This window comes from Oryx dammah, unplaced genomic scaffold, assembly GCF_014754425.2.
Source record: "Oryx dammah isolate SB20612 unplaced genomic scaffold, SCBI_Odam_1.1 HiC_scaffold_10, whole genome shotgun sequence".
In the NCBI taxonomy this organism is placed as follows: domain Eukaryota; kingdom Metazoa; phylum Chordata; class Mammalia; order Artiodactyla; family Bovidae; genus Oryx; species Oryx dammah.
In genome coordinates this window covers 43351650-43366723 of record NW_024070194.1, presented here as the reverse complement: position 1 = coordinate 43366723, position 15074 = coordinate 43351650, and the positions used below count along the sequence as shown (strand labels likewise).

The 15074-nt window shown below is 44.1% G+C and overlaps 1 protein-coding gene across 3 annotated transcripts in view; it reads right to left on the bottom strand.

The window, feature by feature from the left end:
• Nucleotides 1–15074, bottom strand: part of RALGAPA2 (Ral GTPase activating protein catalytic subunit alpha 2) — a 273021-nt gene that overhangs the window by 215346 nt on the left and 42601 nt on the right. For all 3 annotated transcript variants that reach the window (XR_005722352.1, XR_005722353.1, XM_040247960.1), the window contains exons 4-7: nucleotides 12810–12867; nucleotides 7257–7300; nucleotides 4393–4570; nucleotides 1632–1747 (exon numbers count right to left, since the gene is read on the bottom strand). Coding sequence is in view for 1 of the 3 variants with exons in the window: in XM_040247960.1 (XP_040103894.1) it covers nucleotides 1632–1747; nucleotides 4393–4570; nucleotides 7257–7300; nucleotides 12810–12867 (396 nt within the window). In the remaining 2 variants the exon portion in view is untranslated. The remainder of the gene's footprint in view (nucleotides 1–1631; nucleotides 1748–4392; nucleotides 4571–7256; nucleotides 7301–12809; nucleotides 12868–15074) is intronic.

Sequence of the window (15074 nt, the reverse complement as noted above, 5' to 3'; positions counted from 1 at the left end):
TGACTCACTGGAAAAGACCCTGATGCTGGGAAAGACTGAGGGCAAGAGAGAAGGGGGCGACAGAGGATGAGATGGTTGCATGGCATCACCAACTCAACGGACATGAGTTTGAGCAAGTTCCGAGAGTTGGTGATGGATGAGAGGCCTGGCATGCTGCAGTCCACGGGGCCACAAAGAGTCGGACACAACTTAGTGACTGAACAAGAACAACACACCAGGTTGTGAGAGGAAGGACGGAGCCTGAACGTATGCCCTGGAGAAGCTCAGGGACCAGGGATGTGTTCGCTGAGAGGACAGAAACAGTAGCATTTCCCAAACCACATCATTTCCCAAACCACATCGACATCCAGAAATACTGACTGAGAGACACAAATTCCCTGGTGAAATCAGAAGTGAATGATTTGTTAAGAGAAAGGATCATCTGACATAAAGGAGGCCGTGCAGGACGAGATAATCCACGGGTCTCCTTCAGGCCCCTGCCCTTTGCCCGTCACTCTGGACCCGCCCGATCAGCCCCGGGGCTGGATCCTCCGCCATCCAGTCTCCACAGCACAGAGAACGGGGCAGCGGAAGAGCAAACAGGCAGAAGCAGAGACACAGGGAGATAACAGACACTGCTACACGGGTCTCTGCCTCCGGCTCCTGGCACAGAGGCCCTAGCTCCCTGCTCACTTCTTCGTGACCAGAGCCCCTTCATGAAGGGGCTCCCGGATGGGGCTGGTCACCAACAGGACCAAGCCACGACTGGAAGCTCGGAACTTCCAGTTGTCTCCCTGCCGCCTGCACCACTGTTTCAAGAGGAAGGAGGGCTGGGAATGGAGTTGGTAACTGATCATCTCTCCTGCAAAGAAGCCACCACAAAAATCCCAACAGCCCCGGGTTTCGGGGAGTGTGCGGGTTGAACACATGGACACTCCAGGAGGGTGACGCACCCCCGTCCACAGCAACAGAAGCCCCTGCACTCAGGACCGCTACCCCAGACCTCACGCCGTGTATGTCTTCATCCAGCTGTCACCTGTGTCCTTTGCCACACCCTTTCCTAAATGGGCAACTGTGAACCAATGCTTCCCCCAGTTCTGTGAGCTACTCTAAAATTCACTGAACCTGAGGAGGGACTCACGGGACCCTCTGATTTGTAGCCAAACTGGATGGAAGCTGCAGGCAACCTGGGGACTGGCTACCTGTGACTGGCACCGAGTGGGAGCGGGAGGGATGCGGGCCAGAGAACTTTCCTGTGAGATCTGAGACCACCTCAGGTGGGCAGGGTTGGGAGTGAGTGGAACTGTGGCACTGACATTGCAGAGACTGACCTGGTGATTCAGATCCCCATGCATTTGCTGAGCAGTGGTCATATATGAAGTGAATAATATGAGATTGTATGAAAGCAAAGGAGGCAGATGGAGGACGGAACTGCTTCCTTTACACACACACACAGTAGCAGGCAGGCCTGGTCTTTGCTGAAGCATCCTAGCATACATTCTACATTTAGTGAAATATCACATAAAATCACCAAGAAAACACAAAAGTAAATACGGACAAACAGGAAGAAAAGAGGCAGTGTTTCTCTAGTTTCTCATACTTCCCTAGTGAGGGTATGAACATTACTGAATCATCCATGGTTCCGCTCATACCTGAGTAACCATGTATTTCAACAGTACTTGAAGAAAAAAGCACGTTTGGTCCTCGGCGATCTTCTCCCCTGATACGGCTGGCAGCAGTGGAGTGATTTCTTCTGGATGGATCTTCGCTGCAGAGTGGGAAACAAGGAAAGCTCCTTCACCAAAGTTAAATTTCAAACAGGGCTTTAAAAATGGCCTCTATTAAAATACACATGCCTATATGGACTACAAACAAATGGTACTGATTAACCTATTTGCAAGGCCTGAATAGATGCAGCTGTAGAGAAAGGACAGGTGGACATGGGGGAAGGAGAAGGTGGGACCAACTAAGAGAGTAGGACTGACATATTTATGCTACCTTGTGTAAAACAGATAGATAGTGGGATGCTGCTGTAAAGCACAGGGCGCTCAGCTCGGTGCTCTGACATGACCAAGAGGGGTGGGATGGGGGGGTGGAGTGGGAGAGAGGCTCAAAAGGGAGAGGATATATGTATACTTGTAGTTGATGCATGTTGTTGTATGGCAGAAACCAATACAACATTGTAAAGCAATTATCCTCCAATTAAAAAAAATTTTTTAAGTGCCTCACTTCGCTGTATGGCAGAAACTAGCACAACGTTGTAAATCAACTATATTCCAATAAAAATTTTAAAAGGTAAGGCAACACAAAATAACCAAATACAATACATGTACCAAGCACTGGAACTGCTCACACCGCAGGTCAGGCCACGTGACCAGGGGACAGATGCCCACAAAGCCACGTCCCTCACTGGACCATTCCTCACCCTTGCACCTTCTGTTCTGAGCAGCCCCAGGTTAAATACCTGTCACTGGGCAATACAGTGATCCGCAGTGACAAATCAGTGGCCCTAATGTGCAAGTTCCTTGAAAACTCCCTGGGCTCAAAAGATGGCATTAATAGTCCCATGAGGCCACCACTGCTCTTCCATGAAAACTGCATGAAAATACACACCTGGTGACAAAGAGCCTGGAGCATCAGGGACTTCCCTGGTGGCCCGGTAGTTAAGAATCTGCCTTCCAATGCAGGGAACGTGGGTTCAGCCCCTGGTTGGGGAGGAAAGATCACACATGCCACGGGGCAACTAAGCCCAAGCAATGCAACTACTGAGCCCAAGTGCTGCAATGAAGAGAGTGCATGCCAAAACGGAGATGCCGTGTGCCACAAGTAAGATCCTCTGCAGCTGTACCATAAAGAAAGCTAAGCACTGAGGAACTGATGCTTCTGAACTGTGGTGCTGGAGAAGACTCTTGAGAGTCCCTTGGACTGCAAGGAGATCAGTCCTGAACATTCACTGGAAGGACTGATGCTGAAGCTGAAGCCCCATTACTTTGGCCACTTGATGAGAAGAGCCAACTCACTGGAAAAGACCCTGATGCTGGGAAAGATTGAAGGCAGAAGAAGGGGACGACAGAGGATGAGATGGTAGGATGGAATCACTGACTCGATAGACATGAGTTTGAGCAAACTCCAGGAGACGGTGAAGGACAGGGAAGCCTGGCATGCTGCAGTCCATGGGGTTGCAGAGTCGAGCACGACTTCATCAATTGAATAATAATAGCAAGCGAATAAATATTTTTTTAAAAAAGAGCCAGGGGAGCAAATGAACTAATAAAACAATCGCTGTATGGAAAATAGGCACCAGTTTGGGATGCAGATTTAAATCTCATGAACAGCAACAAAAGCACTTGCTCCAGCCAGACACACCATGTGTCTGCTCCTGCCAACAGCTGTCCCCTCCCTTCCCCTCCAGTTTCCTCCACTCCAGTAAATCTCTCTGTCATCATTTCATATAAAACAGGCTCCAGTTCTGTCAGTTCAAATGTCTGTAAAACAGGAGTATGCAGATGACGCCACTCTAATGGCAGAAAGCGAATAAGAACTAAAGGGCCTCTTAATGAGGGTGAACAGGGAGAGTGAAAAAGCTGGCTTAAAGCTCAACATTCAAAATACTAAGATCCTGGAATCCGGTGCCATCACTTCATGGCAAATAGATGGGGAAAAAAATGGAAACAGTGGCAGAGTTTACCTTCTTGGGCTCCAAAATCACTGCAGAGAGTGGCTGCCACCACAAAATTAAAGACACTTGCTCCTTGGAAGCAAAGCTATGACAAACCTAGATGGCATATTAAAAAGGAGAGACATCACTTCGCTGACAAAGGTCTGTATAGTCAAAGCTATGGCTTTTCCAGTAGTCATGTATGGATGTTAGAGTTGGACCATATAGAAGGCTGAGCACCGAAGAACTGATGCTGTCAAACTGTGGTGCTAGAGAAGACTCTTGAGGGTCCCTTGGACTGCAAGGAGATCAAACCAGTCGTAAAGAAAATCGACCCTGAATATTCACTGGAAGACCTGATGCTGAAGAAGAACTGATGCTGAAGCTGAAACTCCCATACTTTGGCCACCTGATTCGAAGAGCTGACTCACTGGAAAAGACCCTGATGCTGGGAAAGATTGAGGGCAGAAGGAAAAGAGGGCGACAGAGGATGAGATGGTTGGATGGCATCATAGACTCAACAGACATGAGTCTGAGCAAACTTAGGGAGATAGTGAAGGACAGGGAAGCCTGGCGTGCTGTAGTCCTTGGGGTGGCAAATAGTCGGACAGGACTTAGAGACTGAACAATAACTATTCCTCTTCAGAATCCATCCATGAAACCATGGTTTCTGTTAGGAAAAGGACAGAATGAGGGATTCCTTATCGCAACTTGGAGGGTAGTTTCCGCCTGCTGGATGGGCCAGCTTCACTCACCATCAGCCACGCTGGGCCCAGGGTTGATGAGCGTGTCCAGTGTACAGGGCCCCCTGGACGACATGATGGCAGGGAATCCCGGCACCAGGCTAGCAAAAATCAGCACCTGCTCTTCTGCACAGTTCGTCTGAAGTGCTTGAAGCCACAGAAGAAACAGCCGGATTCCTTCACATCTTATCTAAAAACAAAACCAAAGGCAGCAAAACGAAAGATGCAGTCATACTTGCATAAATGCACTACAGTGCAGCATGGTTTCTAAGGACAGATCTAGAAGCTCAAAGCATCACTGAAGTCCTGCACCAAGCCCTCCCCTGCGTGACCAGGAAGCAAGGACACTGCAGCCCAGCACAAGAGCCGGAAGGGCTGGGCTCCAGTGCGGCCTCAGCCACTTTCTAGCTGAGCTGTGAGTGTGGAGGACCACTTCACTTCCCCGTGCCTCACCTCCCCAGCGGTGAAGCAGGGGTGATAACAAAGTTTATCACCAAGTGCTCGTATACGGTGAAGTGGATTGGAACTGCCTGGCTCACAGTAACTGCTACCTAAGCATTTCCTAGTAGTTGCATTTTATTCTTTACAGCAATGGTGCCCAGATCATCAACGCTTGATTACTCATGAAAACCACACAAAGAGAATCTTGCTCCAGATTTACACCGTGCTTTGGATGGAACCTGTCAGGTCACTACATTATACACAGGTACCATGTTCTTGAAAATCAGAACACTTAGAGCTAAAAGGGCCCCACGGACCTGGCTGAGCGGGACAGGCACCCTCTGGCTTCCCTATCCTATTCTCCCAATGCCTTCCCCTGGCTCCAAATAGTCAGCGTCACCCATAGAAAAACATCAATACAGGCAGATGTGACCTTTTTCCTTCTCTGCACTTAAAACTTTCAGCTTCATCCCATTCCTAGAATTCATAAGCACAGGTAACTCCATCTTTATATCCCTAAATGGCTGGAAAGGTGATGTCAATAAAAGAGATTAAATAAGCAAAAGAGATGGAAAAAAAATATCAGACGCAGCTGAAAGATGTAGTGAGCTCCAAAAGCCGGCAACTGAGGGGCTGCCTGGTGCCTTTTCAGTGACACCAAAATGGTGCTAATTTCTAAAGAGCCAAGGTTCAAACCAGGCCCAGGGTCTGCAGGAAAGTAAGAGGGAAGGAGAGATGTAAGGAAGGAAGGAAGGAGAGGAGGGAAGAAAGGAAAGGGAGGAAGGGAAGGAGAGGAGGGAAGGAAGGGGGAGAGGGGATGGATGGAATGAAAGGGAGGGAGGAGGGACAGAGGGAGGAAGGAAAAAAGGGAGGGGGCGAGGATGTCGGGGAAGATGGAGCGAGAGGAGGGAGGGAAAGCTTGGTTGACTCCCCAGAGAAGTCAAACACACCAAGACAGTCACCCCATCAACGGTGATCCCCGGGAGCCCCTCTAGACAAGCCCTGGGCTCAGCACTGCCCTGCCCTGCTCTCACCCTGCTCACACCTGCCCAGCAGGTAAGTGGTGACTTTGCTGAATACATAATGCGATTCACTGCCAGACCAAAAAAAAAAATAATAATAATCAGGGCTTTATGTGTATCTAACCAAATTATATCAAATTTAACAAGAGGAAGGTTATAGTCTCCAACTTTTTATGTTAACTGTATTTAAAATGAAGTGAAGTTAAAGCCACTCAGTCGTGTCCGACTCTTTGCAACCCCGTGGACTATACAGTCCATGGAATTCTCCAGGCCAGAATACCAGAGTGGGTAGCCATTCCCGTCTCCAGGGGATCTTCCCAACCCAGGGATTGAACCCAGGTCTCCCACATTGCAGGCGGTTTCTTTACCAGCTAAGCCACACAGGAAGCCCAAGAACATTGGAGTAGGTAGCCTATCCCTTCTCCAGGGGATCTTCCCGATCCAGGAATCGAACTAGGGTCTCCTGCATTGCAGGTGGATTCTTTACCAACTGAGCTATTAAGATAATTAAATATAAATAAGGTCAATAATAAACGGAAGATAACAACCTGGTAAGTTTTAGCTATAAGACCATTAATTAAAATAGAAAGGAGAAAAAACAGAAAAATCGTGAAACTACAGACAGTTCATCTCTTTTTTTTTTTTTTCAACAAGTAAGAGAGCATGAACCTATACAGTTTGAGTGGTTAGGGGCTGTTTAAGCTAATATAAACCCCAAAATATATTAGCTTATTAAAGGCACACACATAAATTAAATAGCTATGAGTGAATTATCTTCCATAAAATATACATCCTGGTTTCTCTTGCTACTTATGTTTCAGGGTCATAAGTATTATTCTGGTATTAAACAGTATACTGTCATTTTAAAAGGCACAGTCATTTAAAATAAGCCAATTTTAACCTAAATTATAAGATCAATCTGCTGCAAAAAAAAAATAATAATAAACATTCAAGGGTAAGGTTCTGCTGCCCTTTTTCTCCACAGCATTCTCAAAAATAGCAAAAAATGATTCTGAGAGAACTATAGTTTTTAACAAGATTACTGGGGTGTACAGAATCAGAAACATTAGCTCTGAGGCTTAGGCAGGACCTGGTTCAACCCCTTCTCTTTCCAGTGAAGAAGCTGAAGCAGTCAGCACCTCAGCTGAATAGCAGAATCAAAATCAGAATGCAGGATCCCAAACTCCCAGTCCCAAGCCACCTTTTAAGGCTGAAAATGTCTATCACAGTAAATTATGATGTAAGAACAAAAACTCCAACAATATTTGTCATATCATTTCTCAATAAAAAACTAAAACTAAGTTAAATGGATTTTAAAGAATTTTTTTTAATGGCCTAATGCTGTCACTTTATGGTATGAATCAGTTTAAAAGTAACAAAAAAAGCCATTATATTTGCATCTAAAATAAATACCTTAATAGAATTTCCAGTGTGTAGAAGCTTCTTTAAAGTTGAGCCTGAAAGTTTAAAACAATGAATTAGAAATGGAATACATGAATGCATATTTAAGATCTATTTTTTAAAGATCTATTTTTAGTTTTAGAAAGAAAAAATGTGCTTATACCATTTTTCAAACATAAAAGGAAGAAGGCTGACCTTCAGAAGCAAAGCAATGTCACAGAAGGAGAGATGTTTTCAGGATAAAAGCATTTTAAGTATGAACTTCTCTAAATTCTTTTAAAAGAGTCAAAATGATTGATAGTAAGGTAACCTAAATGCCCACAGTGGATTGATTATGCGAAAATGTCTCTGTCAGGCACAAAATGAATGACTTTTTTAAATCTCTAAAGGAAAACATAATATAAAACTACCGCTCACAAAACATTTTTACAAGAACGTTTTACGAATATTCAGGACAGCCTGCCGCTCTGCTTGCAATGGCAGCCACATTTATGGCTTCAGTCCATCAATAAATCACCTTGCAGAGCCCTTGGGTCACTGTCAAGGAGAGGGACTCAAAAGTTTGGTCAGAACTACTTCAGCCAAGAGCAAAACCACGGAGCACAGCCTACGGGGCCAGAAGGCTCCCTCAGGAGGATGGAGACATGTACCTGTGACTCTCTCGATGTATCCATGCCTTTAGCATGGAGACGGCTTGGCAACCCCACCTCAGTATCACATGTGGCCCCTAAATGAGGTCTCAACCTCAAAAAGGATATAATCTTTTAAAATGAGAATATACTGGAAGTCTTAATCTTTTCTTCCAATTTTTTGAGAAAAAAATACTATTTAGATTTCCTGATGGAGAGTTTTGTGCAATATTTTTTTTTCTTTTTTATTTAAATTTTTATTTTTACTTTATTTTACTTTACAATACTGTATTGGTTTTGCCATACATTGACATGAATCTGCCACAGGTGTACATGAGTTCCCAAACATGAACCCCCCTCCCACCTCCCACCCCATATTTTAAAACTGGGTATCACTTTCCAACACCAACGTAGTTCAAAGAAACAGAGTCAGTGCCTTGACAATTGCTGCAGGCTGTATCTATGTGGACACGCATGTGCGCTAAGTCACTTTGGTCGTATCCGACTCTTTGCAACCCCATGGATTGTAGCCCGCCAGGCTCCCCCCTCCACAAGATTCTCCAGGCGAGAATACCGGAGTCGGTTGCCATGCCGTTCTCCGGGAGATCTTCCCGACCCAGGGATCGAACCTGCGTCCCTTACATCTCCTGCATTGGCAGGTGAGTTTTTCATCACTAGCACCACCTGGGAAGCCCCGTCTATGTGGACAGATACACAAATATCAGCTAAATGCATGCACTTTAGGAATTCATTAGCCAGAAGGAAATTACTAGTTTTCTGAAGGAACTTTGTATGACTGCTGTTAACACCTAGCGCTGCACTCAGAGGAAACTCACCACTATCGTGACTAGGCTGCAGCACTAGATTACCAATGGTTTGTGATTAAATGAGGAAGTGCCTGCTTCCCTCTACTCCTATCACCAAAGCATGTCCAGTGATTTGGGGTCCACAGTCAGCACTGCCTGGGTGGGGCTCTTAGAGCTGAGGCTCAAGTGCCTATGCTCACAGGACTCTCTCTCCCACACTCACCCGCCAACTGGTCCTCATCCCTCAGCTCCCTGTTCATCCATTCTTGGACAAAGTCCATTCTGCCCCAGTTTAGTTTTTGCTTCATGATGCCTTGGGGGACCTGGTGATGCCTGGCAGGTCCAGCAGACACCTCACCTCCCAGGAGACTGGGGATAAAGTCTGCACAGACAGCTCTATTCCAAGACATCTGAAAAATCCACCGTCTTACAACACATCCTCGGAAACACTTTCTCTAGTCACTGTGTGTGACCACTGGGGATTGTCAGTCCTTCCCCATCTTGAAATGAGCCCAGCGTTTTTATTTTAAACTTTCAACCTACCCATAATTTCCTGTATCCACTCTTCCCTGCACAGGGAGGAGTAAATACATATAAAAAGGACAGACTTTACAAACAGACACAGGGAATCTCTGCTCGTTATCTGTCAATAGTCCCCTGCTTTTTAAAATGATCCTGTTAATTTGTTATAGCCCAAAAGAAAACTAATATATATTTGATCTATTCCATCCTGTTGTAGTCAGAAACTCTCAGAACACTTTTTAAATAAGAATATTATAAATAAAAATGTGTGCAGTGCAGGCACATATCAGTGGGTTTCAACATGAGAACTGGGGAAGAGGATCTGAGATCCTTCCCTGGCCACATTAGGTACTTCTTTATTTTTTATTTATTTGGCTGCACCAGGTCTTAGCTGTGGCATGCAGGAACTATAGTTGAATCATTAGAAGTCTTAGTTGCAGCTTGTGGGACCTAGTTCCCTGACCAGGGATTGAACCTGGGTCCCCTGCAGTGGGAGTTCAGAGTCTCAGCCAATGGACTACCAGGGAAGTTCCCACATTAGGTATTTCTTAAAGACCCTAGGTTCACAGAGATATTTCTACTTTTACTTTACCATTACGAAATCCATTTCATTCTAACTTCAAAAAGTTTCTGTCTACATATCATTCCTATTTGGATGTTTAAACTCCTCATTGAAACTATAATTATCCCCAACCCCATCATTGTATGTGTCTTTTCAACCCTAATGATTTCCACTAAATTGACTCACGTATAAAAACAACAAATAAGTACACTAAAGTAGTTGAAAAATACTTAAAAATTAGAAAGCTCAATACTGAAAGATGAACAAGTATTAAAACTCACGTTAGCTTAAATGTTTATCACACAGAATGTATTGTAATTTTACTTTCCTGACTTTAATGGAAGCAAAGTAATCACTGCTTTCAAAAATCTACTTCTTGGCTTATCTCATTTTCAACTGCAAGACTTTCAATGCTTCAAAATCTCTTCCAATGAAGTGGCCATCCTTTAAAGGTCTTAAAAAGATATTTAAAAGAAAACAAAGACATTTGGAATCTAACATTGACATTATAAAATTCTTTATTTTTAATTAAAAAAAAAAAAAACACCTCCCTGTGTGTGTGCACATCATGCCTCAAATCAATGAATAAGCAATGGCAGTATGACACCAGAGCAGCGATAAGAGCAATGCCAAGAGGGTAGTGCACAAGCTCTGCTAAAAGTGACAGTGGAGCAAAGGCACAGGACCTTCTGGCACTGAAACATCTAAGAACAGGGGAGCAGCAGTCCACTGGAGGAAACTGACATTAACAATTTTCTCAGAATGAATCAAGGACCTAAATGTGAAACATACAACTACACAACCTCTAGGAGAAAACACAGATCTTTTGCGATCTTGGGTTAGGCAAAGATTCATCAGACAAGACACCAAAAGCAAAATTCATAAAAGTAAGACTGATACCCTGGACTTCATCAAAATTAATAACATCTACTCCCTGAAGTAAACTATTATGACTGAAAAGACAAACCAGAGATGGGAAGAAAATATTTCCAAATCATATGTTTGATTAAAACACTTATAACCAAAATATGTGAAGAGCTCTTAGAATTCAGTATTCGGATGAATAAACAATTTGGCAACAGATTCATACATACACTTCACCAAGACATACAGGTGGCAAAGAGCACATGAAAAGACGCTAAAGATCATGTAGTCACTAGAGAAATGCAAATTACAACCACAATGAGATACCACTACCACTAAAATTAAAACTCAGATCATACGAAGTGCTGATGAGAATGTGGTGTAACCGGAACTCTCACACTGCTAGCAGGAATGTAAAATGGTACAAACACTTTGTTAAACATATGTCTTTATATGATGCAGCCACTTCATTCTCAAAGATTGGAAAACACGTGTCCACACAAAGACGTGCATGCAAATGTTTACAGTAGCTTTATTTGTAGCCAAATACTATTAATAGAAACAATCCAAAGGCCCATCATCAAATGATAAACTATGGTATCTCCATGCAATGGAATACAGTACAACTCAGAAGTTAAAAAGGAATGAACTATTAATATCTGCACCAACACAGATGAATCTCAAAATAATTATATTGAGTGAAGGAAGCCAAACAAAACGGGAATATACTCCATGATTCCATTTCCATAAGACTCTAAAAAATCAAGCTAAAGGGCCAAAAAGCAGATTGGTGTTTGCAGATCAAGGGACTAACGGGTGAGCCGGAGAAGGGTGGGAGGGGTCAGGAGGAAATTCTTGGGAGTGATGGCTATGTTCATCATTGTGATGGTATCCATGGCTGCACAGGTGTGGACCTGTGATTAAACTTATCAAATAATATATATTAAGCATATACAATTTGTTGTATGTCAATGATAGTCCAAAAAAAGTTTTTCTTTAAAAAAGTTAAAAAAAAAACCCAGCAGGTAGCCTGGAAATGGTTGAATGACAGATCAGCGGGACGGAGGTTGTGGTTAGACAGAGATGTGTGTCATGACAAGGTTCGGAAGAGAATCAGGAAGCCACGGAGGGTGAAGGAGTCAAGGGGCTGATGGGTAACTTACCAGGAAGGAAAAGGACTGGGAGAGAGTGAAGCCATTTAAAAAGAAAGCAAGTGGGCAAAAGATGAGAGGACACACCAGCAACAAGGAGGGACAATGTAGCATCGTCAAGAGACAGAGGTTTCCGTAGAGGGGGTGATGGATGAGGTCTGGACTTGGACTTGCAGGAAAAAAAAAAAAGGCCACGATCTCATCCCCATCCTCTGAGGGAGACAGAGAATAGTCAGAGAAAACCTGGGTTTCAGCAGTCTAGGAGACTGCAGGGCTGTTCCTTAACCCAAGAAGAGGGCTTCCAGAGAGCAGAGGGGTGATGGGTGAAAGACTCTGGGAGGGCACCGCGTGAGCTGACATGGCATCAGGCCCAGCTAGCCCTTGGCGGGCAGGCCACACACAGGTCCCCAGAGTTGGCTCAGCCTGGCCACGATGTACCCTGAGAGGGTCCTGGTGTGAAGTACACAGGGAGCCCCTGATCCCTTGGGAAGAATGGGCTCTGGGGTGGCCTGACTGGGGTTGGGGGAACCAGGAAGGCTTGTCAGACTCAGACTCCTGAGGAGTGAGCCATAGAAACTATGAGAGATGAGCCTCAGAGGGTGTGTTCCCACTCCCAGGCAAATGTGAGGCCACTGGGTAGCCCGGGGGCATGACCAACACAGGGATACTCTTAAAAAGTCATCAGCCAATTTGCAGTTTAGTTATGCACTTGGTTTTTATACTATCTACAAGAAAAATTTAGTTGAACAAACTAGATTCAACGACTCATATATAAAATCCCTGCACGAATTTTGGGCATGTGTGAACACTCACTGATTGAGCCTACACCTTTAAAGCCCAAAGTGTATTTTTTTAAATATTTATTTATTTTTGGCTGTGCCAGGTCTTCATTATGGTGGGCAAGAGGTATAGAGAGGTGTAAAAAATATGCTACATATATATATATGTAGAATTACAAATCCACAATCGCTTATTGGCGATTTTACTAGAAGAAATATACATTAATTAAAATTTTTTGTAATTGTTCTTACCTATACTCTGGTAATGCCATCGAAAGAAAATTCGTTCAGGTAGAAACTGCAATATTTTCTATTAAAAAAAACACAAAAATTAATAAGATGCAAAGAAAAAATAAACAAATGAATGAAGTTATACATTTTCATAACAGCCCATAGTACATGCTATAGATCTATATATCTCTATATAGAGGGTTTCCCTGATAACTCAAGTGGTAAAGAATCCACCTGTGATGCAGGAGATGCAAGTGACGTCAGTTGGATCTCTGGGTCAGAAAGATCCCCTGGAGAAGGAAATGGCAACCTGCTCCAATATTCTTGCCTGGGAAATGCCTTGGACAGAGGAGCCTGGCAGGCCACAGTCCATGGGGTTGCAAAGAGTCAGACATGAGTGAGCAGGTAAGCATGCAACATCTCTATACAGATGCATTTCAGAAAAGAAAAAAAAACTTTGTAATAGCATAAATTTCACTTTATCTTGGACCCCTATGAAACAGTCTCTTTCACTTGCCCCAAGCAAGCTTCCTTCCCTGAATGTTTTAAAGAGATTACTACCCCAAATTTAATTCTCCCTAAAAGAAAGAAAAGGGGAAAAAATAACTGAAGGGATCACTGTAATTATATCACAGCCATTGCTTAAACAGAACAAAAGTAACCTGTCAAATGCCAGATTCTCTAGGTTTTCTCTTTTTCACCTTCCACTTCCCATTTCCATTAAAATCATCACCTGTCTCCAGACAAGAAACAGAACTGGGAAGAAAGATGAACAAAGAGGATGAGACCTTACTCTGTGGAATAAGGAAATGAAACTGGTGGCAAGGATTTCTTGAAATTAAGAGCTAAAAATTAGTTTTAGGATAGTAGTTATGACCCTCTCTCCTCCCACCATCCCTGGTAGATATAACAAAGAACCTTTACTTCTTCTGATTCTGATTTAATTTTTATTAAATGAAAGATTCTTTAAATTCTATAGTACCTCACAATTTTCAAAAGTTTCACACACAGGATTTCATATAATCCCATAATAACTCTTCCCCCCCAACCTCAACTCCCATATTGCAACCTCCCCTCTTCCCTTGCCCCACTGGTAACCACTAATTTGTTCAATATATCTATGAGTCTGCTTCTTTTTTCATTCACTAGCTTATTACATTTTTCAGATTTCACATATAAGTGATGTCACACAGTATGTGCCTTGTCTGACTTATTTCACTTAGCATAATGTTCCCCAAGTTCATCCATGTTGCTGCAAATAGCAGTATTTCATTCTTTTTATGGCTGAGTAGTATTCCACTGTGTTTGATAGGAGGGTATGTGTGTGTGTATATATATACACCTTCTTTACCCACCATCTGTCAGTGGACATTTAGGTTGCTTCCATACATTGGCAACTATAAATAGTGCTGTTACCTTTTGTGATTCTTTAACTCATACTTTCTCTTTTACTAAAAAATTTACTGCAGTGTGTGTGGATGTGTGCTCAGTCATGTCTGACTTTTTGCAACCCCATGACCATAGCCTGCCAGGTTCCTCTGTCCATGGAATTCTCCAGGCAAGAACACTGGAATGGGCTGCCACTTCCTACTCCATCTACAGAGGCTAGGTTCAATATGTTTGATAACAAATGAATAGTGATCCTTGTAGGCTGAGTTCTCTGGGGAACAGATCCTGTGTGCAGTTAAGAGTGCCAGTCGTTTCCTGGGGCCTGGAAAATCCCATGGACGGAGGAGGCTGGTAGGCTGCAGTCCATGGGGTCGTGAAGAGTCGGACACAACTGGGCGACTTCCCTTTCACTTTTCACTTTCATGCATTGGAGACAGAAATGGCAACCCACTCCAGTGTTCTTGCCTGGAGAATCCCAGGGATGGGGGAGCCTGGTGGGCTGCCGTCTATGGGGTCACACAGAGTCGGCCACGACTGAAGTGACTTAGCAGCAGCAGCAGCAGCAGCAGCCTCTGTGAAGGAGAAATGAGGAAACAGAGGAGCCCCAGACCCCGACTCAGAGTGTATGGCCCCACAGGAGTCCGGGAGCAGATAGCCTGTTGGAGAAGCCCGTGTGCCTGAGGACGGCCAGGCCCCCACACTGCAGCCTCAGTGGGTCACTGGCTGGGGACATGATGGGAAGAGTGTGGTGGTGGCTGGAAGCTGAGGACGGCAGCCTTGCAGCCAGGCTGGAGGGGACGTGAGCTGTGTGTTTGTCTGCTACAGCCATCTTCTAGTGACTACTCAGAATATTCTCATTGTATAGAGAGGCTGAAGTCCTAACAGAAATGACCCTAC